Consider the following 26,148-nt stretch of genomic DNA (forward strand, 5'->3'; position numbering starts at 1 on the left):
CGGATATCGCATCAGAAAGTATCGTATCGTATCGTATCGGAAAATACACACCCCTTAATAACAAATTTACCAACAGAACTCGAGGAAATAAACACTCCAAATGAACGCGATGTTTACTAGGTGTTTATTTGCGATCTCTGTCCTGATGTATGTACAAAACGATAGTAAATAAACTTGAACAAACATATAAAAGGCACAAAGCATTGCATGAGTTGACACGTGGTGACACAGATTGGTAAGAATACAAGTAAACCTGTTTATTACATAAACTGTTCCAACAATCAACTCTATATTAAAGAGTGTACAATCAAAACAGTCTCTTGTTGCTGCTAGCACAGTTTGTCATACGATCAACAAAAAACCGAAAATTCTGATGTTTTACCAAAATATGATTTTTCAGGCATACAGGTTTTTTTTTTCAACTTTCACTTAACATATTTCCAGTTTGAAATAACTTTTAAAATGTGTCACCAGGTCAAATTAAAACAGAACACAGATTTAAAATGGCTGCCATATTTCAACTGAATATCACATATCAATAAGACAAAATGGTGTGTTGCTTCTCGGAAATTAAAATAAAATCATAAATGCTGTTAGAGTAATATAAAATGGAAAAATCATAAAAAGTGGTCTGTTTCACTCTGAGAACATCTTCGTACAATTTAAATGCTAAATATGTGGCAGATCTCGACCTTTTGCAATGCAAGTCTTTATTTTCCAAACAGATCTCGTCAAATAAAATCTCAAAAATATTGTGGTATAATTATCAGTGTATTTAAGGTGCCAGCCATTTACACCCGTAAACTAAAAATCACTTTTAAATATTAGTCCTGCGAAACTGAGTAAGTCACAAGGAGAATAAATAAATAACCACAGGTCATTAAACCACATGACCAATCACAACCTTTGACCTCTTGTAGATTGAAATAAATATTGAGTATGAACCATTCTTTGCTGGCTTGATGCTCGCACGTACAAACTACACAGTATGATCAACACTGAAGTTAGGTATGTAACACAACATGGAATATAACAGCACAGCACTAGACTGGTTCTCAACAATGATAAAACAACTGGTACCCAGCATATATATATATATAGAGTGCACATGTATTACTTGAACACTGATTTTAAACGATTTAATGAAAGTTAACAATGATTGTCTCTAGTTTTCCATTAATTCACACTGAGGCGATTATAAGTTTTGTCAGGCATTTGCGACACAACAAATGAATGGCATTGATTGGTCAGTGACACACACCATTATAATCAGGATATAACGCACTGCTTCTGTTTCACTCTATGTCGCCCTGTCATTCGCTGACGCATTGCACTATTAGCTCCGAGCGAGAGACTCATATCATCCACGTACGATATCCTTGCTCCAAGGCCCTGATTTCTATCGTCATAGTAATAACTATCATCGGAATCACTAGAGCTAGAACAAGTGCTACAATAATCGTCATCACGATAATTGTTCGAATCGGACCAATGACCTTGACCTGGGTCACGCCTGGATATCCGGTCACTTCTCCGTCTTCCGTGACGTCGATTGTGTGCCCTTTCTGAAGGTCGACCTTCGAAACTTTGGCTCCTGGGATAGTCGGATACTTGAAGAGGCACTCTTCCCGTCGGAGGTCTAGTTACGGGGTTCATCCTCGCACTGTCTGGTAATGGAGGTAAACCACTGTTCACATTTTGGGGTAAAGCATTTAACTGTCCATTTTGTTGTGGCGGTGGCACATTTTGCGGAGAAGTATTTATAGAATTGTATCGTAGTTCTGGGAAAGATCTGGCAGACTCCGGATTTCCACTTCCTATCATGCGATCTATAGGTCTGATAGAACGATACTCGTTGGATTGCTGCGAGCTGTTTGTTTGTTTCATACCTCTGTTTGGCACATCATACATACATGGTAACTCCTCATATTCATGATAACGAGTGTTCAGATTTTTTTCCGATCCAGACCGACTCTTGCTTTGAGAGTTCATTTTGACACTTTCTTCCGTGGGACTAGACGGAGGATCCGTCGAGAGATCCGGCATGGAGAATTGTGACAGCCTCTTTTTGAGTTTGGCTTCGTGTGGAACAGGCAGAGCATCAATAAGACCATCTACATTCAGTTCGTAATTTCCACTGCTCTGACCTTGAGACTTCTGGGACCTAACAGTGTCGTACATTCCGGGTGCGTACACTTCACTGTTGCTACTGGTGGCATATCCTTGGTCACGGTCCGACGACGGCAGACTGTCGGACAGAGAATATTGCTGTCGTAAAGCTTCCTGCATTCCCATGGTTCCTTGCTCCTGTAATGCATGGCTGACTGGGGATCCCAATCGCATGCTATTTATATCATGCACATAATCCTCAGGTCGCCTGGGAGTTTGCGTCTGCATGGAAGCAGCCCGACTACAGGCTGCAGAACAGTAAATCACTCCGTGCTTGGGTAGAAATGGTTGTCCTAGTAACGATTTTTGACACGTGTGACACTTAAAGCAGCGTTCAGTCGCATGCCAGTGTTGACCTTCGTGGGTCATTTGCCCTTGATCCACACCGATGTGTTCACCACAAGTGTCGCAATACTCTGCGTACATTCTCTCGAAACACACACAGCAGTACGGTCGACCTTCCTTCATTATGTACCGCTGGCCTCCAAGCTGTCGATCACACTCAAAACAACAGAAATGTTTCATGTGCCAGCTCCTCCCCTCAGCCTCAGTGCACTCATCAGCAAAAATTATCTACCAAAGAAAAAAAAACCACCCACTTTACATAACCTTCAAATCCAAACTTCATTTATTGCATTATTATAGAATGATATTTTACTTCAATCTAGGACATGTTTGTCAAATTAAAAAATCTGCCATTTAAAAAGCAAAATTTGATTTTAATTCATGAAGGTTTCAATCCTGACACAAATCATTTGTTCACCCTTATCAATACCCTTTAAATTCCCTTATTGTGATTTCACATAAATCCATCAGATATTTCATTTAATCTGAATTGTAGTATAATTGAATTGAATATAAGGTACCCCGTGGTACAAGTCCCAATACACATCACCAATTACACTGACACAAAAAATTCATTCACTAGTCCCAAGAAATTCTGGGACCTCCTTACAGGGAATTATACTAGTTAAGTACATTCAAACACACCTCATCACAGGCCCCACAGCGAGGCTTTATAAGTTCAGCATGGTGCCTCCCACAGTACAAGAACTCGTCTTTGAAGAAGTATATGAGGTCGACCAGGAGTTCGTCGCAGGTGGTGCAGGTGAAACACGCCGGGTGCCAGATTTTGTCGTGTCCAGCCCTGGAGGCAAACACCGCCATGGAACCGCCCGATATCATCTGTTGACACTGTCAAAGAAAAAGTATGTTGTGTCCAAAAAATTCATGAATATACTGAACAAATAATTTTGCTTAAAACTCATTTTTGTTTGAACATTTATAATTACACAGCATTAATTTTATTAATTTTTCCATACTGACTTCATTTTGCAGTACAGTGTTGAACTTGCAAGAGTTATTCCTCTTGTTATGCAGCTGAACAACAAGCCCACTGAAAAGTGCCTTACCTTGCAGCAGATGACCCCCTGCATGGTAAGGGGGAGTGGTCTGACGCTGCCCCTCCCCAGGGCTTCACGTTTCCTCTGGACACTGAACATCCGTAGTTCCCGCTTCTCGTCCTCGGAGAGGGTGTTACAGTAACGGACCTCATTGTCATGGGGAGGTAACTGCTGCAGAAGCTGGCGGACTCTGTATTTTTCACCAACACTATTCAGGAAGGGAACCTTGTCCTCAGGAAGGCAGGAGAAGTATTGGTGGACCTGTGGAGGAGAGTTTTGTATTCAAAACGAGGTATTACACGAGGACTCAAGGACTTGTGTTGGAAGGTTTTAATATCTATATACTTGTGTACACAGTCTGTGGTGGAAGGTTTTAATATCTATATACTTGTGTACCTGTGGTAGATTTTTTACCTTTTAGAATCACAACAAAGTAAAAATACTGATAGTTTATGAATAATCAAATAAAAATTCTACCATTAATTTAACAAAAAGCCCACACCATTGATCTGGTATTGTACTAGTATTATACTCATAGTGAATACAGACAGAGTGGGGAAATAGACAAATTTAAAGAATATGTAAACTGATATCTAAAATAAGGCATGTGTAATATCAAAAGAAAACCCCTGCACAGAAGCAGAAGGGGCCTGACACATGACTAATCCACTCCCACATTCATCTTTTCAAAAATGTCCCTTGTGGTTTTAAATTACTCCCAAACACCAAGAAACAGCTTTGTTTTCATGGTCAATTCATTTTCATTGAGGTGGTGTCTTTATTAAGAGACTTCTTTGACTATGAACTCTCCACTATTAACATGATTAAGTACACAGTACAATCTGTTGCTCGTGTGTCAACACTTTGTAATTGTGCAGTGGAGATGAAATATGAGCTTATAATAAGAAGCCGTTTAAAATCTAAATATTTTGCAGCCAATTTCCTCTCAATCCCCCCAAAAGACAACAATGTAACCTTTTCTTTCTGGACCTAAACCTACTATCTAACAGCCGATAATTCGCGACAAACATTCGCAGCGGAAAAATTAATAATTATCAGTTAGGCACGAGACTGTTAAGACACAAAAGGGGGAACTTGAGTAATAAGAATCCAATGCTTTCTAATTCATTTGTAACCACAAAGAGCAATTGAGAATATATACTATAGTTTACAGACTGCGAGACTATAGAGAATATATACTATAGTTTACAGACTGCGAGACTATAGAGAATATATACTATAGTTTACAGACTGCGAGACTATAGAGAATATATACTATAGTTTACAGACTGCGAGACTATAGAGAATATATACTATAGTTTACAGACTGCGAGACTATAGAGAATATCTACAGGCAAATAATGAAACCTAAAAACTTCACCAGCAAGTTCAGGTCACCATTTGTAGGTGAATTCCAGAAACCTTTTATGAGTCTTGCAAAAAATAAAAAATTCTTTCAACTTTCCTTGAAGATAAGAATTAATGGTAGAAACATTTACAAATTCACAACATCAGGAAGAAATGGCACTGTGATTCATTGAGGTTTGTATTCACAGTCGTGCGTTCATAGCTTTAGTATCTGTGGAAGGCTATAGTGATAGTCATCTCAGTCAGGGTTTTTTATTCCCATAAAGATGCTACCCTATATATTCTACCATTAAAGCCTAGTTGTTTTAACTGTAGAGAAAAAACTTGAAAACAAATTTCACCAAATAAAAAAAAAATGCCTCCATGATTGATTGACAGACACAATTGGTAGCTTTGATGCAAAATTTCTGGCAATTTACACCCCCTAGTCAATGTTTCAGTAGAGCTTTAATCAAAGGGTAATTAGTGGATGCTGGAAAGAGCACACAAGATGCTCACTCCTAATACACAAACCAAATGTTTGTTCCTCTCTGACAGTAGTACAGCTTCTGCGAAATTTCCTTCCACAAAAAAGTTACGACATGCGGTAATGTTTGTCGAATTGTTTGTCTGCAGTTGTAATTTACATTCCGCAGATGACAGTCATTGTGTGAAAAATCATTCACATCTCTATCAGTCAGTTCCGCAAACTTTCTCTCCTTCAAAAAGATCAACTTTCATTTGAAGAAAAGAACTTTCATTTGTGTTGAATTTAACAATCATTTTGTTGTAAACCCCAGATTCTTCCCAGGTTATCCTGGTAAAATTTCCCTTATCAGATCATCCTCATGATAATTATACTCTTAAATTAATCTGATAAAATGACAATTAAAGAAGGCACAAGATCCTACATCATTTATTTATGATCATTTAAGAATATCTGTCAGGATTGATTAAATCGGATTGTAGATGGTGATATATGTGTTCATAAGTAATAATGATGAATAGATAAAATGATGTACAGAATCTGATTCAAAGTATTCAAATTTGTAATCTCGCAGTTCATCAACTCATTAATTCAGAAGAGCAACATTAAGTGTTATCTCCTGAAACCACAAAGAAAACATTGAAATACGAAAACCAGGATCTACCATGTTTAACAAGCAATCTACGATTTAGAAAGCCCTGTATCGGACACAACCATCAAAATATCGGCATCAGCAAGCAGCAGCATTCTGAGCGAACATTAAATGAAATCACCCCTCCTGCTTCCCAATGGACAAAAAAAAACAAAACTTTCCGATACTTTGAGATTACAATATCTGACAGCATTCCATATTGCTCATACCATTTTCAGGCCCTGCTTATATAAATCATCTCTGTGATTTTTCTACCACATTGAACTTTTGCTTCAGAGTGTAATAAAAATTGCTCCATGCTCTACTATGGAATTTTATTACCCCGTTTAATGTTTTTGCACCACGTGATTTATTTCGCCTTTTAGAAGGCTGCGTATACTTCTCTTTAAAGTCGTAAATTTAGCTCTATCAATGACGATTGGCATTTTAAACAAGGCCTGTAATATCTGATCACTTCGTGAACTTGAACAGACAATTGCTTTTATCACAATTCCTGAATTTTAATTAACCAAATATCTTAAATCTCTATAATGGATTAAAATCTTAATTTGATCCCTGAAGTGGAGGAAAGGAGAGGACTAAAAATGATTCATGGTTTGTTCGGATATTGCATGCTTTTCATACATGAACTGGCTCTTACATAATGTTGAGTTTACGTGAGACACACACCATGAACAAAACATGGACATATCTTATGAATATGGTTGTAGTTAGACATGCAATATTATATAGGGGAAATTACTCCAATATTTCATTTTTCCCCCCAGTAATTAATCCCCTGTTCATTATTAAAGGATAAAAAGTGAACCTTTTCATCAGAATATTTTTAGTAATATTCTACTCTAGGGAAATTATAGGAATAGAGATTTTCAATATATTTTCTTTAATACAGAAATTATGAGTAGTCTCTCAAATAATTTTATAAAGTTTAATCAATTTATTGATTTTTTTTTCGGGCCTGAAAAATTATTTTTAAACCAAGGAAAGAAAGATTATCTCTATATTGGACTTTGATTTCTCCAATTAGCAACTGACGCTTGGCCAATAATTCTTATCGAGTAACTGACAAGATGAGAAATGATTGTCGTGAAATATTGCATTCAAAATATTTGTGGAACTTTTGGTTCCCAGGCAAAAACTTTAATTGATTTCAATAAAATAATTATTTACAAGTGTCTGATTCAATGCAAGTAATACTATTAATCTTGTGTAAAGAAAAAGCATTGATTTTAAAATTACGCTCGCTATGAGAAAGAAATGTCAACTCAATCTTAGACTGCTATTTACGTTTTTAATTAAATATGACCACTTAATATCAAAAGCTGTGAAATGATTATGGTAAAAGCCCATTATCAATTAGCACTTCACAACATTTTTAATTTCATTTGAGCTTTTAGTTGATGTTAGCAAAGCTTCAAGAGCCTGCAGAGGGAGAAGTTACACGTTCAAATCTCGTACAGAGGGAGAAGTTACACGTTCAAATCTCGTACAGAGGGAGAAGTTACATTTCAGTTTAGTGGATGCCTCTCTAGTTAGATACCTGTACATCTGAAAACTCAGTCACCTAACCCAGGAGACCATTCTCATGCATCCTATATGTTTATAATCTCACATCTATTCTGATTCAGAGGCACTGTGTCACTCTGTACTGCACTGTGTAACTCTGTACTGCACTGTGTAACTCTGTACTAAGATGTGTAACTCTACTGCACTGTGTAACTCTGTACTAAGCTGTGTAACTCTATACTAAGCTATGTAACTCTGTACTAAGCTGTGTAACTCTGTACTAAGCTGTGTAACTCTGTATTAAGCTGTGCACTTTTTCAAAAAACGTGCCCTTGTTTTCGGTCAATTTCAAGTTTTTCGGTTAGTTACAAAGCATATGTCCAAAACCATGTGTAATACGTATATTGCTGTCTAGATGTATAAATATTGAACATGAAACTTATGTAAACTTAGCAGGCGAACAACCCAGTCTCGATTGTTCCTCGCTTGTGTTAACATTCTCATTTTACATTGGTCTGTGTGGATCATGTGAAGAGTCTTGAAAGCATTGTGTCAGGAATTTTGTGTTATTAAGGGGGCCGCTTGTAGGTGTGTCAGCATGTTGGAATCAGCTGTTAAGACATTTTGTTTGAAAAGTTGATTAATATACATTTTTGATGAGAAGGGAGGGAGAAACATAAAGTTAGGGAGATAACCAATGGCAAACACGTAGGTGTTCTCTCTCTCTATACATACAACCAAAGCAATCTCCTGGGTATTTAATTCTATTTGTTTTTTTTAAATTGTATCTCAACCTTAGGGTACCTGGGCAGTCTTGAATAGAGGTTTATTTACACTGTAACAGTGCAAGTCAAACAGTTCTATTAATACAATTACTTGTAACTAATTCAATTTGGATAATCCATCTCCGATTTCAAAGCTTTCTACTTGAGATCCAATGATCCCCCAAATCACAATACCCTGTAGACATCAAAGGAAATGTGGCTCTCTTTGTTAAATTAAATTGAAGGAACATGATACTCTTAAACAAATCAAAAATCACAATTCAGTACTTTAAAATTGACACTTTGGAAAATGTTACTACTTCGTGGCTGCCATTGAAAATTTGAGTGCTTTTTTTTCACTATGAGGAAAATGTGCCAGCATTGTGTTCTGTTTATCTGAAGTTTGCTATAAATCTAGTTATAAAACAATATGAATGTACTTGATGATGGCACAGTCCATTGGTTATTGATAGTACATTTCTATGGTTACTGATAGTACATTTCTATGGTTATTGATAGTGTGTCTCTATGGTTACTGAGAGTACATCACTATGGTTACTGATAGTGTGTCTCTATGGTTACTGATAGTGCATCTCTATAGTTACTGATAGTATGTCTCTATGGTTACTGATAGTGCATCTCTATAGTTACTGATAGTATGTCTCTATGGTTATTGATAGTGTGTCTCTATAGTTATACTGATAGTATGTTTCTATGGTTATTGCATGATAGTACATCTCTATGGTTACGGATAGTGTGTCTCAATTGCATAGCCCTATAATTATACATAGAAAGAACATATCAAAGAGTTCAATCTTACTTCAATTGATAGTTCTATAAGTCTATGCATGTTAAAGCTTACAAAAAGTAAGTCAAGGCCAATGGTAAGGTCTTATTAAAGGTTTTTGCTGTAGTCATACATAAAACTATAATGCCTCATAATCTTTCCCAGGGGGGGGGGGGGGTATCATAAAAATCTTATTAATGAGAACATCTTAAAAGTATTAGCCCTATGATTTCTACTTTGAAATCATTCCCTGTATTATGCAAGAACAAGTCTAGGTCACTTTATACAAAACGTAAAATTCCAATAAATAATGATCAAGAAATCTCACCAACTCTGTCTTTGGAGGAAAAAAATATAGTTAAAATTAAGGTTAGCTCTGTCCATAAGCTCCCCTTCAAGAGCTGTAGTTTAACATGTCTCTGTTTATGAATGGTCAAGTAGGTGTCATTTTTATGTAATCAAAGAAAACAGACCAATTCACTTCCTGTTTTCTCTCAGAAGGTCTGTAGAAAGGAAACCACTGCATTCTCTCATAGAAAAAGAATGTGTTTGATCATCATCTCCATTAAACTGATAACAGAGAAAGATAAAAACAATACTGCAGGAAAAACAGGTGCCCTCAGGTCTGTAGGATAGTACATTCCTGTAAATTTGATATTTTAAAATAAGATATTTGCTTCAATCCAACAGTACAGGCACCTCCCCACTACATCACAGCACCCTGCCATACACAGTGGGACAAATGAGTGTAGGGGAGATAGTCAGGAAGAATTCCTCTGAATACTGAGAAATGGGGGAGGAATAATCCAAACTTAGATGCCAAAGAGACAAAACTAATATTCGCTCCAATTTCCAGAAGCACATACTTACTTACTGTCTTTGAAATCGTTTTTTCCGTACTGTTTGGGAATGTCAGTATTATACCACGGGGCAGATCGACACCGAGATGAAGTGAGAATATATCCAATATTACTCATAAGAGGCATGTTCATTATAGCGTATTTTACGTCATTATTTTTAATTCATCCAACTAAGACTCCTATGTACTCCTACCCCCCCCCCCCCTTCATTTATGAGAATTAACACAAATACACATATATATACTAGTACTGCTTTATACAATCGATATCTAGTGTAGCAAGGCCCCTACTGGGCAGTCTGCGCTACAAATCTACACCATCATCACAATCGATGTTTGGACTTTTTGAGGCATTACCTATTTCAAGCAAAGACAACAAAGTCTTTTCTAGCATATATCGCTACATGCAAACAGTATTTAACATCTTATTTTTATCACAAAAAGAAAACAAAACCTTCTTCATTTCAACCACTCGGCTCCTATAAACACACAGGACCTTTGTTAGGTGAGCACAGTATGCAGCAGTAAGCAATTCTTTGGCCATGCCTAGATGTTACATAAAAAAATGTCCCTCATAAAGCACCATCAAACCAGCTGGATGATACATAAATTCACAATATGCCATTATGTGCCAAACAGAGGGGATCTGAACTTCAGCTTACCTGACAAGAACACTTTAGCTACTGCTTGCTGGCCTGTTTCTGAATGGAGAATAAATGTATATATCTCCTTAATGTTCTTCTCAAAATACAATCTCCCAGTTGTAGTACTAAGCTATATAGATTAATGCATTGAAAAAGAAATTAAGTGAAATATATAATGCAGGTATAAATTTAGAAGTTCAATGCTTTACAGTTCAACATTCTTGTATCGCAATCGCTTTGAGAAATGTCCGATATTCATTGATAGATATTTTTTTTATTTCCTTTAATCGTCTGACTTTTGCAAAATTACCTGATCAATAAAACTTATTTTATCAAAGATTTCAGACGTTTGGTTGAGATATTGTAAAAGAATAAAGGATTTAACAAGCTCACGCAGCTTTGATTGCTGAATCTAAAGAAAGATGATTTCCGATTCTTAAAAAAAAAAAAAAACTAAAATTAAATTACCCTTCAAAGTGGGAATGAGTGACATTACACATCTTGAAAAATTGAACGTTCATGTAGATTTCAAAATTTGTGGTTTAAGGTGATGAAAAGATTACGCAATGCTTCTTTAATCTATAATGAGTGAAATTTATTACAATGGAGCTCACTGAACCAGAAAACGTACAACTGCAGACTTCCTTTCTTCACAACATATTTAGACAGATTCTGACAAGATTACTTCTCCAACTAAAATAAAAATTGTTATCTAAAGCATATAATGCTTGATAAATGTTAGCTTGAAGACATATTATACATGGTTTGCAATATCAGCTGACGATTTGACAAAAAAGTCACATGATTAAATCTGAAGGCATCATCATGTAAGGTTTTAACCATGTTTTATGTCAGAGCTCTCAAGATTTCTATCTGAACACTCTCTCTGATCTTTCCATAGTCTGTATGGAGAATTATCACACTCCAAATATCTATTGTTGGCTTTGTTTATGTAGCTGCTGAGAGCGTGGAACAATTTTGAAGAATAAGCATGTTTTAAATTGTTGTAACCAGAGCAAACTTTTTGAAAAATATTTTATCATTTCATGTATTTTCAAAATCTCATTAAACTGCACGCAGAACATTGACATTCATAAAGCAAAGTAAAAACTTCATGTGAAAGAAATGCATTGCTGTTGATACTGAATCCGGAGTGTTCCGACAAGAGAAATACAAATATACTTAACATGTTCTTACTATTGTAGAATTTATATTTTAGCAAATTCAACAGTGAAACAAGAGCGCGAATTTAAAGTAGTGCTACATTATGACAATCTCTTTTCATCCATTATCCAGCACAAAAAAATTTATTGCTATAGCACAATTTTGACATATAGACTGCACTAAATATTGAATATACTTAGACAATATTATGCATACAGTATCTTGCACTGCTTCACTCTTTGTAAAAAAAAAAAAATGAATGCCCTTGACTCTTGAAGGACAAACTTTTTCACTTCAGCATATTTTACGACACATCATTATATTCTGCCTCTCTTTGGTAATATGTATTTCACCAAGTCAACATCGAGTCTGCGATCCTCCCATGGGGTCTTTAATGCCCTTTTTGTTTACGGAAATCATCAGCAGAAAAAAAAGAGAAACTTGTATGATTTTCAGGGATAAATCAGTTTTAATCCCCCGGGCATATTCTGAAAGTCTTGCTGTACATTAAATTGCAACATAGTGGCAGGTGTTATAATTTTGTTCATCCTCAGAGATTATGTCACATCTAAGAAGTGAGAGTTGTTTTGCCTGCATTAGAAGTAAAAGTCACAGGAAACTGTCAGAGTGTTGGAATGATAAAGGGCAATAACCAGAGTACGAACTCGGGTTACCTGAGTTGCAATCGAACAGAGAGAGTTTTAACTCTTATATGACGTATTGTGACATTTGAATTCTATATCCAAAGTAACCCTGCCTTTCATGAGAGTTATTTGTGTGGTAGCAACATGAGGGTTATTTGTGTGGTAGCAACATGAGGGTTATTTTTGTGTTAGCAACATGAGGGTTATTTGTGTGTTAGCAACATGAGAGTTATTTGTGTGGTAGCAACATGAGGGTTATTTGTGTGGTAGCAACATGAGGGTTATTTGTGTGGTAGCAACATGAGGGTTATTTGTGTGTTAGCAACATGTTGGTCTGGCAATGATACTGGATGTCGGTCAGTTTTTGAACAATGGCTGCGATTGACTGGAGTATTATACATGGGAGTAAGAATATTTACCCTACAAACTCGGGTAAGAACCGAAGTCAGCCAAAGAAATGCTCACTGCTTCGGCCCTGAGGACCAGGCATAGGTCAAAACTTGTGACACATCACCTACAGGTGGTGATGTCTATATATGAGTGAAAAATTCTCTAAGGAAACATAAAATAACTAACAAACACACCATAAGAATCCCTTGAACATTTTGAACATGAGGTGAAATTATTGAACCAAACTTTTGTGGAAGAGGAGAAAAAAGATGTAAATCAGTGTTCAGGGACAGCAGCCCTACAGATAAGCAACAAGTTTACCAGATGTCAGAGGAAAATAAATGGTCAAGCTTGCCTGACACAGTCATAAAACACAATGAATGGGGGTTACTGCCCTATAAAACCACCACCAAACTCTCCCTAGTTCATTATACTCCAACATAAATCAGCATCATTTGTCGGTCTTTATGGGGTGACAAGCCAATGTTTGTTTTCCTTTTTGACTCTTTATATTCATCTTGTATATTTTTCTCATTCCAGCCTAATGTTCATGAACTCCTGGACGGATGAAGAATTTCAGTCCAATGATGGATCAATTGTTCCACAAATTATGTGTAAGCATGTTTTTGTGGTGGTGCAAGCACAGGATGTGGTGTCTTCATAATATTGTGGAGTCATATTATACAGACGTTCAGTAATGAAATTTTAAACAAAAACCAATTTTTCCATTAAATTGTACAGTAATCATTTATCAAAACAAGCTTTTAAAACTGATACATGCATATTTGTGAGAGCCTAGAAATCTTTGATTGCTTATAGGTTCTAGTATTTACACTATCTCCTCCATCACAAGACGTCGAACATGTACCTGCATATAAAAACAAATTCTGTACCACAGAACCTCAAAAGATGGATCATAATCCTGCCCTCTAAATTTCATAACTCCCCGAGGTCTCAGAAGAGGGATCAGACCGTGATAACATACTAAACATTCAACATCATAAACCAACAGGTGCAAGGATTTCAACAACAGCAATATTTTGAAAATATGATGCATTTTTCATCTTTCTCAGCATATAAACATGTTGCGTTGCAATAATTCCCACCACATCGTGTAATTTTTAATGAGTTTGTTTAACGATCTTTGCCAACAGAAACGGCTCCACTGAATTCCTTTGAATACAATCCAATCAAAAAAGAACAGATTGCAAATGCAGTTTTCCATGGTCAATGAAAGAACTTAACTGTCATTCCAAAACGAATGGTATAATTGGAACACCATTAATTACTTATAACATTTCAAAGGCTCAGAGTATTTCCCATTCTGTGCATGTCATTGTTGCATCTTGTCTCATACACAGCTAACCTAAATTTTTACTTGTGTAATCCTCTCTCATTCTTTATACTCTAACCAACCTGTTTTGTTGGAAACCGAAATTCATTTATGACTTTTGGTGAATAAAAAAGATATAAATAAATAAAAAATTTGCTCCTGCAATTCATTGCAAGCAGAAAATTGTAGATTTTTTGCTCTTATTTCTTCCATTCCTTCACATTTAGACTGTACTACTTCACAATGAACCAAGGTCAAAGTGTGAGTGAAACCAGTACAAGGGTCAAGGTCACAATGAAAATCCTCATGGGCCACTTTGTGATTTCTGTCCACCTACCTGCTCTGGTTTAAGTCCAGGCGGGACCCAAGCGTACTCCTCCAGTGGGCAGCCGCTGTCATCATCGGATGTTGAATTCCGCTTGGGGTCATGATTAAGTCGTGTCAGGCTCCGGTCATGGTCGCCATGACTAGTCATGTCATGGGATTCTGGAGGGCATTTACAGTGCTTACAGATTTTCCTGAAAATATAAAAAATAGTTCAATTAAATAAAATGCAGGAGTTGTTTTTCATCATTATTAATGCAACAATGGTCTTTTGGTGCCTCTCACTGGCATTTTCTACTGCTGTGCCAAGGATGAGATATTCATGGACACTTATTGACATCAAAGTAAAAAAAACTTATAAAGACTTCTGAAATGTCCATTGCAAACTTCCACAACATAATCCTAAGCAACCTCTGATGGCAACCTTACATTAACTCAGCCGGATACAAATCTCCAATCTCCACCTAATACACATCCAACTATGTCAATAGAATCTCCACCTAATACACATCCAACTATGTCAACAGAACTACGAGACAGTCCACAAAGCCACTGACCTGTGACCCATTAACATCCATCATCTCATTCATACCAACCCAAAGTAGAGGCAGGTGTGAAAAAACACACATTCTGACCAATAACTCGGACATTAACAGACAACCAGATGTAACTACTTGTAGTGTAGAAAAATGAAGTATGTTTTAAGACGAAACAATCAGTGATGTTATGGGGTTCTGTTGTTCTTGACCAGGTGTTAATGAGTCGAGGGAATAGTGCAGGCAGACAGGGGAACTTATCCTAATTATGACATTACACCTCAACATTGACTGCCCTGGTGCATCCTTGACTTCTTGGCAAAGTTCTCGTTATATAAGTTGTGATTCATCCGCCTATCGAAACTTAAATAAGGCAATGCAAAGACATTTTTACGAGAAAATTTATCGTATGTAGCGTAATTTGGGAAATTGAGAAAGCAAACTTTAGAAAGCAATTTTATAGCATTAAGTTTATTTTCTTACATTTTTATCCAAATCTCACTGATAATGGATGGAATATTACATTGCAATTCAGAGAAGAGTACTTAAGAGCAGAAGAATCACAGCCTGCCTGCTCTCTCGTCTCGTAGTTCAGAATTCAACAAATCTTGACACTTGCACGAAATATCATCTTTTACAACTGAATAAAATCTACATCTACTGAAATCCTTTCTCTCACTCGTGCAAAAGCTTTTATCACCTTTCATGTGGTAGTGTATAACTTCAGTAACACAGTTCAGGAGATTTCTTGCCAGTATGGTATTTTTCGATGCAGTCACGAGCTCTCGTGATCTGTTGCATCCATATGAGGGAAATATTGAGTTGGAAGTCCCCTTGAGGAAGCATAATGTTCCAAAATGTCAAATGCTAGGCCTATTCTCTCTGATTACTAATATATGATTGTTGTCTGAATGATGTCCCCAGAGAAATTGTTTATTTTCTGCAGAAAACGACTGTTATGCATGATCTCATGTTTTTATGTTTACTACCATATTTTTCTACAGATTACAGATTTAGTAACGGCGGGAACCCTCTTTCTACAGATTTAGTAACCGCGGTAACCCTCTTTCTACAGATTACAGATTTTAGTAACCGCGGTAACCCTCTTTCTACAGATTACAGATTTAGTAACCGCGGTATAACCCTCTTTCTACAGATTACAGATTTAGTAACGGTGGGAACCTCTTTAAGGCCATTCTGCCATCTCTATACATACCATATCTATAAAACTTCCTGTTATTTAGGGTATTCTTATCAAATTCAAATATTCGTTTTTAATCAAAACAGTTGATTTTCAGTCTCGCTCATGGAAAAATCATCCATGATACAAAAATCAGGACTAAATTCTGACTTCAATATTTGATAATAGCGGCCAAAAACACGAATAGGTGCGTATAAATTAATAACTAAATTCTGTAATTTTCACCGTTTTCTGTCGAGGCATACTTTCTTTAAGCTAAATACATTCATTTTATACAGCTCTGAATAAAAGACAGCCAATTACATCCTGAAAATATATTTAATGACCACAGAGCATCCGTCTTGCCAAGTTTTAATATCGCATATTTTGAATATTGAGCAGGTTCTTTCTAGCAGGAGATGGTCTCCCCATCATTTGATTATACAGCCCAAACGCTGGCAAAACATTACCATAATTGCACGACCACATAACATCAGAATCTCGTACGTCACACCAGAGATGGTATAATCTGTATGTATCCTGAAGACTCCTAAAGACTAGTTTATATCATATTTAAATAAGAATCGGTCTCAGTGAAACACAGCTCTTGGGCGAGATCGATGGAGGAATATTAAACAGGAGCCACAAACAAACACACTATCAAAATCAGGCAATAGTGGACCTCAGAATTATACATATATCTGTATGTTTCAATATTAAAATCAGGCAATTATAAGTGGACCTCTGTGTTTCAATATTAAAATCAGGCAATAGTGGACCTCAGAATTATCCATACTTCTGTGTTTCAATATTAAAATCAGGCAATAGTGGACCTCAGAATTATACATATACTTTTGTATGTTTCAAAAATTAAAATCAGGCAATAGTGGACCTCAGAATTATCCATACTTCTGTGTTTCAATATTAAAATCAGGCAATAGTGGACCTCAGAATTATCCACACTTCTGTATGTTTCAACTTTCAGAATCTCCACCCCACCCCCACATAAAATGGAATTTATTTGAAATATCAGCCAACTTGACAATCCTACATTTTAAGATTATATACTGCTGATATGTTTAGTAATTCATCTACTGGAAAATACATCCGCATCAATAAAAACATCATAATTCAGATCTCATAAACTAATAGTAAAATTCCATTCTTCATTTGTGTAACATCAAGCCATAAAACACTAAACACTTTAATATGAGCTTCATGTTAAAATAATGGGACATTTTCAGCGATTCTGAAATCTGAAATTCAGAATCGGAAATACGGTTCCATTGGAATTAATTTTGATTAAGTGAGCAATTTTCAGAAGTAATGCAATAATGGAAATTATTGTTTAATGTGGCACTGTTCCCAGAGCTAAACTAATGGAATGTTCAGCATGCAGTGCAGAATTTAAGCTTTAAATTAAGTTTGGGAAATTTGTACTTTTTACTGTCAAGATTTCAGTTCTGTCACTAAGCAAATGCAAACTATTTCTGATTTATCCTAATTCTATTCATTATTCCATTTATTACCTAACAACATATGGAATATCCAAGCTTAAAAGTCACAAGAATGCAATTTAATGATAGCTTAAACAACCCGAATCATCTCAAAAATATCCCATAGTCTTTCCAAACCAAGCAGGACAACTTCCTGTAAAATTTGATCTCATATTAAATCTGCAAGTCTTTAGAGAAAGATGTTGCATAGCAACCAGATAATTGGTTTTAATTTTGAGCATGTTTTTACATCATAGGCTGATGGTATGTCATTATCTCGAGGATTGAAAACCACGACTGTTGACTTTTTTTCCGCGGTTCCACTTGCCTCGGATGGCAAACTAAGGATGAGCCGTTTTCTCATTTCCGGCTGCAGCTTTTTTTCCTCCCTTGATCAGCATCCCAAAATTTCATGTGTACATAAAATATCCCTAATTCGTTTCTGATTTGCCTGCACTGAGTAAATTTGGTAGGAAATTACGGTGTATCACAATGTGGCAATTTAACCGAGAACCAGCAAACAAGTCCCTGACTGGCCATTAATATACCTGCATCCCCATTCAATCCACGGTATCATTTTTCAGTCTGATGTTATGTCATTGGCATGTTTCAGGGAAACCATTTCGTTACTAATGAAATTTAGCAATGAAGATGAATATCGTTTGCTCTCTCTCATAGAAAGACTGGGATTCAGCATTTACTGTCAGCTTCATACATCTCTCCCACAATACAACTAGATAGCATGGCCTAATCAATTCAATGTGCTCATTTCAATGTTTAGATTAAAAATACACCCCCCTAAAAATCTGATAAAACAACAATGTCCTCCATACACTTGGTGGTCCATTCAATGCACTGTCAGGAACAACCAGATTTATATAACAAGCATATGTTTTGTATTTTCTAAGCTAGTCTGGAGAAAATTGCTTTTTTAAAATAAAAACAAAATTGTCTCTCATCTTCCAGCAATCTTCAAGCACCTCAGACACGTGTGATAAATATTATTCCTTCTGCCTGCCTTGGTTTACAGGGTTCCAGGTGCCGTGGATGTGAAAAATGCCCTCAGCCCATGGCGTTCGTTTCATGTACTCCCACTTGAGCAACTGTCACTCTTAATCACATTCACGAGCCTTAAAATTAAAAACTGGCTCAACCTCACTCAGGAATATTTCATATTCTACGTCCTAATGATACACAGTTTTAGCCAAAGTCCTAATGATACACAGTTTTAGCCAAATTTAATCTTGGGGTTGGAGCTGGTTGATGATACTGGTTTGCAACATGCAAAGTTTCAATGTATTTTTCTGTTTGCTTTATCTTTTTACTCTGAACAAATTATGAATATTCTCAGATTTAATGCACTTCCTTTCAGTAACCCACTACAAAGGTACAAAGCATAAGGACATAGTTTGGACAGAATTATTCTGACAGATGAATGGCGACTAGAACTGTCCTACTAGGATTAATACCATCACAAGGTACGTCATTTGATAATACCGGAATCATCATAGTGTGAGGTACTATTACTGAATCTTCAGAAGTGTCAACTGTTCTATATTTACCCACAGCGTTTTATTACTTTTTACATGTATTAAATATATATAATTATATATATGTATCTTTAAATATATGCTTTTGAACTTAATTACTCTTCAATCTTTTCAGTTACAAACCATTAAAGCATAAAATCTAATGATGACAGTCCATCTGCCGGAGTACTCAATCAAATCAAATCACCCTCCCATTTAGAAAAAACAAAATTTCATAAACAAGTTTAAATGACAGACAACGTGGGGTATATTCCACAAATCACTCTCTATGTTACGATCATGACACATCAAAATTGACTGCTAACTCGATTACTGCACATTACCATACTCTGAAAGAAACACACAGATCACACTCTTTGACTAACGTTATTAATAATTATGCTAAACTTGTTTTTAGATGGATAGATTTGTACATCTAATGACTCAATCAATGAAAAAAAAACCACGAAATGTGATTAAATCACTACAAAAGAAATCTCTGCAACAGCTGAAGTTCCAATGTCTTCCATTATACCAAGTTTAAAAGAAAACTACCAAGCACAGTGAAATCAATGTTGATTATAATAAAGGCATTTGGAGACAGAAATTCGAGCAGTCAGCACTCATCTGCACGTGTACCCTGATTTTTGTGCAGCTACATTGTAATGTGATCTACTACACAGCAGAATGAATGGCCTGGTAGTCTTCCTCATTTGAATTTACGCTGAATCAGCTATAAAGTACAAATCACTCCAAATTCACATTCCGTTAAATCCCTAAAATCAGAATGACTCTCAACTTAAGCCGGCTCCAAGGCCCCCCCATCAAAAAAGTACAATTGTGTGTATTGGGCCTTCCCTCTCATACCTTTCTAGCCCTTTCATATCACATAGTCGATTGGGCACTTAGGGACCTTTTGACACTGGGTTTAAAATTTTATAGCCAATTATCCACCACAACTCCTTGCTTCCATACCCTAATCAGTCTACCCCCTAGTTGGAGTGAAATCACTGAATAAACAGCCTATTGTTTAGACCTATCCTCATTTTATGGCAATGTTCACTGGCCGATAACTATCGACATCTCTCATCTACCCATAAAAAATATCGAAAATTGTAAACAAGTAAACACAGCCGTCGCATTTGAGCCCCGCACCGTGTGACCACATTTCTTAATGCATTACAAGATAATGTTTTACAGGTTTAAATTGCTAGTCTTTTTTCAGCCATGCTACCTAGATAAGTCAATTTTCCCTATCGACTTTACTTTATCTGAGGTTGTTCCTAACATTGTGCTTCAATTACAGTGTTTACAAGACAAGTTGATTTCATCTGAATTAATCGAAAGACAGTATATACAAATTTAGCTAACTACATGATCATGTTGTTTATAGGGTTGTGTCTGATCCACTATTTGGACATTCCATGTTTACAGCAAGAGTCCCGGTACTGAAATTATCATAAGTCATTTACTGTTAGTCAGAAAATCACATGCCAATACAAAATTTCACAAAATCATTTGATCAAATAAATTCATGTAAAATTATGATGAGCAACGCTCTATTTTTACCCACGCAAGTGGCATTATACGCCCGTGACCTTTCAGTTCACCATAGTTGAAAATTACAATGATTCAGACAGACACACAGACACTCACAGCCAAAAACAAAATGTTGAGGCCCGGAATGTTGGGAGTCCGGGTACAGAAATGATGTAGACATATTACTCGTGGAATGTGGAGACTGTAGTCAGTGATGAGGCAGACATGAGACTGAGAATAAGGACAGAGACAGGTATATGTGTAAACATTCAGATGAAGCATTCTTCCATCCATTGCCACCTGACATCTGCACCATAAAATAGCTCTCTCCCTACTGAAGAAGGAGCATCTAAAGCTATCTCTCTCACTGCTCACTCGCAGTCGTTCTAGCACGTCTGATGCACGGAAGCGCGACTGATGCAGAGTGAGAGCATTGGAGAGGCCCAGTAAGCTCTCATTTAACACACCAGTAATCATTCACAGATTTTCTTAAATGTTCAGAAAATCAGTGGTGGAAGAAAAGGAAAGGCAGAGGAGGTGTTCTGCGGTTTAATGGGATGGGATAGAAAATTGCTGAGGTTCACTTTTCTCTGCTGGAAATATGAAAGCTAATAAATTGTTCTTGGTGGGTTTATAATTAAAAGATGCACAGATAGTTTGAGGCAGAACTGCCATTCCTCCTATAAAATTTTGACAGTATGCAAATGATGTATAGAGATTTTAATATGAATGAACTGCTCAAGGTCTATCTCTCATAACCCTATGTTCATTTGATACAATGTCTTTGTCCATTTTTTTCTGCATAATCTGGTAGAAATAAAAGTTACGGTATTAATCATTTATATACTTATATTTCAGCTGCTTCTGGTATTATTACAGAGTCAGATGATAACAAAAACATAATGCAATTAAATTTGTCATGCACATTTGTGTGGATAGGATATCATACCTTTGTTAACACTCCATTTGAAGCCCACACCCTTTCCCCCAAAATCTTTTGCATTAAACAACATTATAAGTATTTGAGAATTAAGCACTGATAATGCCCCAATGTGTGGCCATGTTTAACTGTGACCAGTTTCACCTTAATGATAGAAATATATCAGTCATATACCCGATTTTATACAAGGTTAAAGAATCTAGTTTGCTATAGTTCAAAATTAAGCTGTAGAGAAATTGAAGATATGTCAGATTTGCAGACCAAGAACAATTAAGGTTTAAAACAGAATGGTAATTTAATACACCCCAAGATTTTCTGTAGAAACGAGATTATAGGATGCAAGTGAATTACACATTGAAATGCCACGAAAAATTATACATCATTGAGAAATGTTAGGTATATATCCTTAACAAGATAGGGACTTTGGGAACTTCGCTCAGACAGAACTGTCAAGATTTAAAAGTCTAATTCTGTCCACTCCGCCACAATACAAGACATCCCGTCATTATGCACTTGAAAATCAATCTACGATATCTATTTGGTCGCTTCCCAGATCAATATGCCGTGACCTTTTTCTGACATGAGATAAAAATCAATACATCTATCAACGATTATTCCATACCACCAAATCTTGTCTACCCTAACAATGCCACCCTTTAAAAAAATAAATACCCAAATACTCCTGCTCCAATGCTCGAGGAGTTTCTTGATGATTTCCATGGAAGATCACTAGTAGGGAAAGGCAACTCACATCAAGTGTAATGACCCCTAATGAGTTCTAATTTCAAAAAATGTGGCTCATGAAAAGTGAAAGCATTCCATTAATGTGTGACACTTACATTGATTATTACGCTAGACAATACACACAGTCACTGGTTATGTACACCATGCATGACCAAGCACCGCTACCCACAGTTATATCTAAAGGGTTGATCTCGAACTTTAGGATTGCATCGCTCAGACAGAATCAGAGTATCTTAGTACCATCTGACACAAAATATGTACCACTGTGGCACTGTCACAAAGGACCACCGAGAATTTGTTGTCAAAACCGTAAAACACCTGGACCCATCAATGGGGGACAAACTCTGGACACTGTCCAAGTTAAGGACTATATGTGACACAAGAGGACAAAGCCTGCAATAGCGACTCATATCTCATTAGATAGTTAGTAAGATACAGAACTAAATCTGCTGATCATACCCCGACTTCTACGAGAAGGTGGATTACAAATCTGGCCATTTCCCAAGTTAGATAGATGACACACATGTGGATAGAATATGTACACTAACAGACAACATGATCCGGCGATTATCCGTACACCGATATACATGTATGTCAACAAGTCTTCAATAGGTACACTTTTGTACCGAGTGTTTGAAGATTCTCAACCAGCACATTTACTTTGCAATAGACATCTTAACACCGAGAACACCCAGCCTTTAACCTCTCATACTGTCACAGTTCTCTATCAATGTAGTGGTGAATATACGCCCGTGGTTTCAGTCAATTAGCTCCCCCCTCGTGTCCTGAAGAAGTGAAGACCAAGAACTCTATGATTTTGTGGAGATTAATTGTTAATTGGCTCAATTACCATTTTTACTGTATATTTCAGACATTCAGTCATAAGTATTCAATAAATAAGCTTCTACTGAGTTCAGGATTTATGCAAATGCCATCATCATCTGCAACTTCAGCACTTATTGGGTAACTAATGCACTTGCAGAAGAATCGTTTTCCTGTCTGAGTTTAGAAACACTTTCACGAGACGGTTCTTTTCTTGTCTACCAAGGCAATAAAAGTGACTCATCAATCCTTGGAAAATCAACAAAATTTTGAAAATTCAGAAATTTCTACTGAGAGAGATATGTCATTCTTCAATGTATCAAAAAACATCAAAAAGCAATTCTGTTTCATTCGGGTGAGTAACCGCTTCAGGGTTTCCTGAATTGATATCACACCACAGAACTAAAAGGGAATTAAGATTTCTTATGCACTAAAAGCCAACACACGTAATACATAAAGTCTCATAAGATTGCCCTAGAAAAAGATAAGATATAGTTCAACATAATTTTATCATACACCTCTAAAACTTTGACACTTTCAAGAACACCAAAGATGTTAATTGAAACAAAAACTACGTGATCTTATTCACACAGCTAAAAATTTACTCGAAATAGCGGAATTTGCTTGTTCATGTTTCCTGCTATATATTCCTGTCAGTTTCCGTGAGAGATATATATATTATAATAAATATTGTACCATGTTGTTCCAATGACCTGCTTCTGAAAAGCTCCATCCTTGCCAACTCATTGTCAGTTTCAAGTAGCAAAATGAAATCAATCTGCGATTTTATTGTCCAAACTCTGACATGCCCCAATTTTCTCTTTCTTTTAATGTAATTGAGCAAACGACTCTAAAAATCCTAAATATTTTTGTATGTATCTGATTACTGACTTTCATGTATGTGTGGTAATTGAAGGGGTGGTATAATTTTGTAAGAAATGTTAGCTTCAATGATGCTCTGTTTCATTGTGTCGTGTAGTATTTGCCAGATATATAATCATGCAGCATTAACATTTATCAGTTCTATTGAAAAATTATAAATTTTTATGTGGGTCAGCTATGATTCTATGATTGTCTATGTAATATAATGAATATTTCAATTCGGCCTCCATGTGCCTTAAAAGTCAGTTGCATATTGTACAAAAATTTTAGATGAAAAAATATCTCTACCATAGAGTGTTTTCACAATAAATCAATCACATATGTACTAGTATTAATTTTCAAAAAATCTATAAGGAAGTTTTTGGAGTTTTTATTTTTCTTGAAATTTGTTGTACGTCTGAATAGATCGAATTTCAATAGAAATGATGAAGATCCAACTTTATATATGAAATGCAAGAAAAAAAGGATGGATTAAAAAAAAAAAAAATTCTATACATTTTAGCAATAATATAATCAGTTCTGTACAAATTTCTATAGCAACGTCCCTCACCCAATGTCTTCAAGTCTTTCAATTGGTCGCGGTAGCTCAGTGATAGAGCGTTCACTTCGTAACCGGAAAGTCGTGAGTACGAGCCTAGCTCATGTCATGTCCGGGTCAAACCCGAGACTTACACATAGGTTAAGTGATTGCTTCCTCGCCAAAGCTTGGCATTTAGAAGTCAGTGTCGCAGAGGTCTTTAAAAAAAAAGAAGTCCCGAGTGATAAGCATAGCTAGGTCTAAATTTGTGGTACTTCACCTACAGTTAGTGACATTTCAATACGAGGAAAAAATTCTCAAAGGGACGTAAAATAAACAAAACAATTTTCTAACATTATTACGACAATATGACCCCAGGAGAACAAGACAGGGACACATACATCGATTCTACTCCTACTGATTTCAGAACATAAAGACATGGACACGTCCTTAAATCGATTCTACCCCTACTGATTTCAGAACATAAAGACTGGTCAGAAAAGAAAAAAACACGGTGTTTGTATACCGTAATGAATATTGTTAGGTATATATGTGTTAAAATCTGAAATACACACACTTTCAGAACATAAAGACTGGCAAGAAAAGAAAAAAACATGGTGTTTGTATACCGTAATGAATATTGTAGGTATATATGTGTTAAAATCTGAAATACACACACCATGAACATAATTTGATATGTGAAAGTGTCAACTTATGTGTAGTTTACATTAATGATACAAATAAAGTGGGAATATAATAAAGCAGGAAGTAATGAGGAGGAACTTGTTGATCAAATTGACCACAAGACAAGGACATATTACATGCAGAGAATGGAGGATAAGCTCCTATAAGAACACTTGATGTACATTTAACGGCTGAGCTTCGACAAGTCAGAATTTGGAGTGGTATATTCATAAGTTACAGGCATTGTTTTTGCCCCCTTTCCTTCTACAAGTGGGGAATAAGGTGTCTTCTTTGGATTATCAGGACTAATGTGTCGAGTAAACACTTAGCTTCTTCTGGTGTTGACAGCCCTATCCAAATTCAGATAACAACCTGTCAGCTTTAACCATTGGCAAATTTTTCATTTCTTCATAAAACTGCTATTCATGTAGATACATCTAACGAAGCTCTGAAATATTTTACACTTTTTATAAAGAGAGCTGACGATTTTATTTCTTATCCCCATTAAATTATCTGCAAACTTCAGAAAATTGCAGCCAAAAAAATTTAAACAAAAATTCACTGCCATTACACTTGCAGGAAATATTTACATTAAAATCAATTACTTTGTGTGTCTGACAAATTTTTGGAACATGGAAAGTCAATTTATCTTGAAGTAATGAGAAATCAAGGGATAAATTTTGGCACGGTAAAATTCAACACCCTGCAGATCTGTCCATTACTGCACCTCTCACACCTGCAGAAGACTAAGTTATCACGGTCCCGTGGAGTAGGTGATATTACATGGACTTGGAATGCAAAGGTCA

General features: G+C 36.2%; 1 protein-coding gene and 1 long non-coding RNA gene across 3 annotated transcripts in view; one reads left to right on the forward strand and one right to left on the reverse strand.

Annotated features, from left to right (window-relative positions):
* Positions 1-109: 109 nt before the first annotated feature.
* The window catches only part of LOC125656982 (prickle planar cell polarity protein 3-B-like), a 39,661-nt gene continuing 13,622 nt past the window's right edge, over positions 110-26,148 (reverse strand). Inside the window, exons 1-5 of one of the 2 annotated variants that reach the window (XM_056143064.1) lie at positions 20,082-20,200; positions 14,487-14,667; positions 3,582-3,833; positions 3,160-3,363; positions 110-2,742 (exon numbers count right to left, since the gene is read on the reverse strand). In XM_056143064.1, coding sequence (XP_055999039.1) covers positions 1,270-2,742; positions 3,160-3,363; positions 3,582-3,833; positions 14,487-14,667; positions 20,082-20,098 — 2,127 coding nt within the window. In that variant the 5' untranslated portion in view covers positions 20,099-20,200 and the 3' untranslated portion in view covers positions 110-1,269. Of the gene's footprint in view, positions 2,743-3,159; positions 3,364-3,581; positions 3,834-14,486; positions 14,668-20,081; positions 20,201-26,148 lie in introns of those variants that run through there. The other variant, XM_048887609.2, reaches the window with a different exon arrangement.
* Positions 3,676-24,366, forward strand: LOC125657019 (uncharacterized). Its single transcript, XR_007363160.2, has 3 exons — positions 3,676-3,864; positions 13,357-13,430; positions 19,058-24,366. It is a non-coding gene; the product is annotated as an uncharacterized LOC125657019 (long non-coding RNA).

The sequence above is a fragment of the Ostrea edulis genome, chromosome 7 (assembly GCF_947568905.1).
Source record: "Ostrea edulis chromosome 7, xbOstEdul1.1, whole genome shotgun sequence".
Classification (NCBI taxonomy): Eukaryota; Metazoa; Mollusca; class Bivalvia; order Ostreida; family Ostreidae; genus Ostrea; species Ostrea edulis.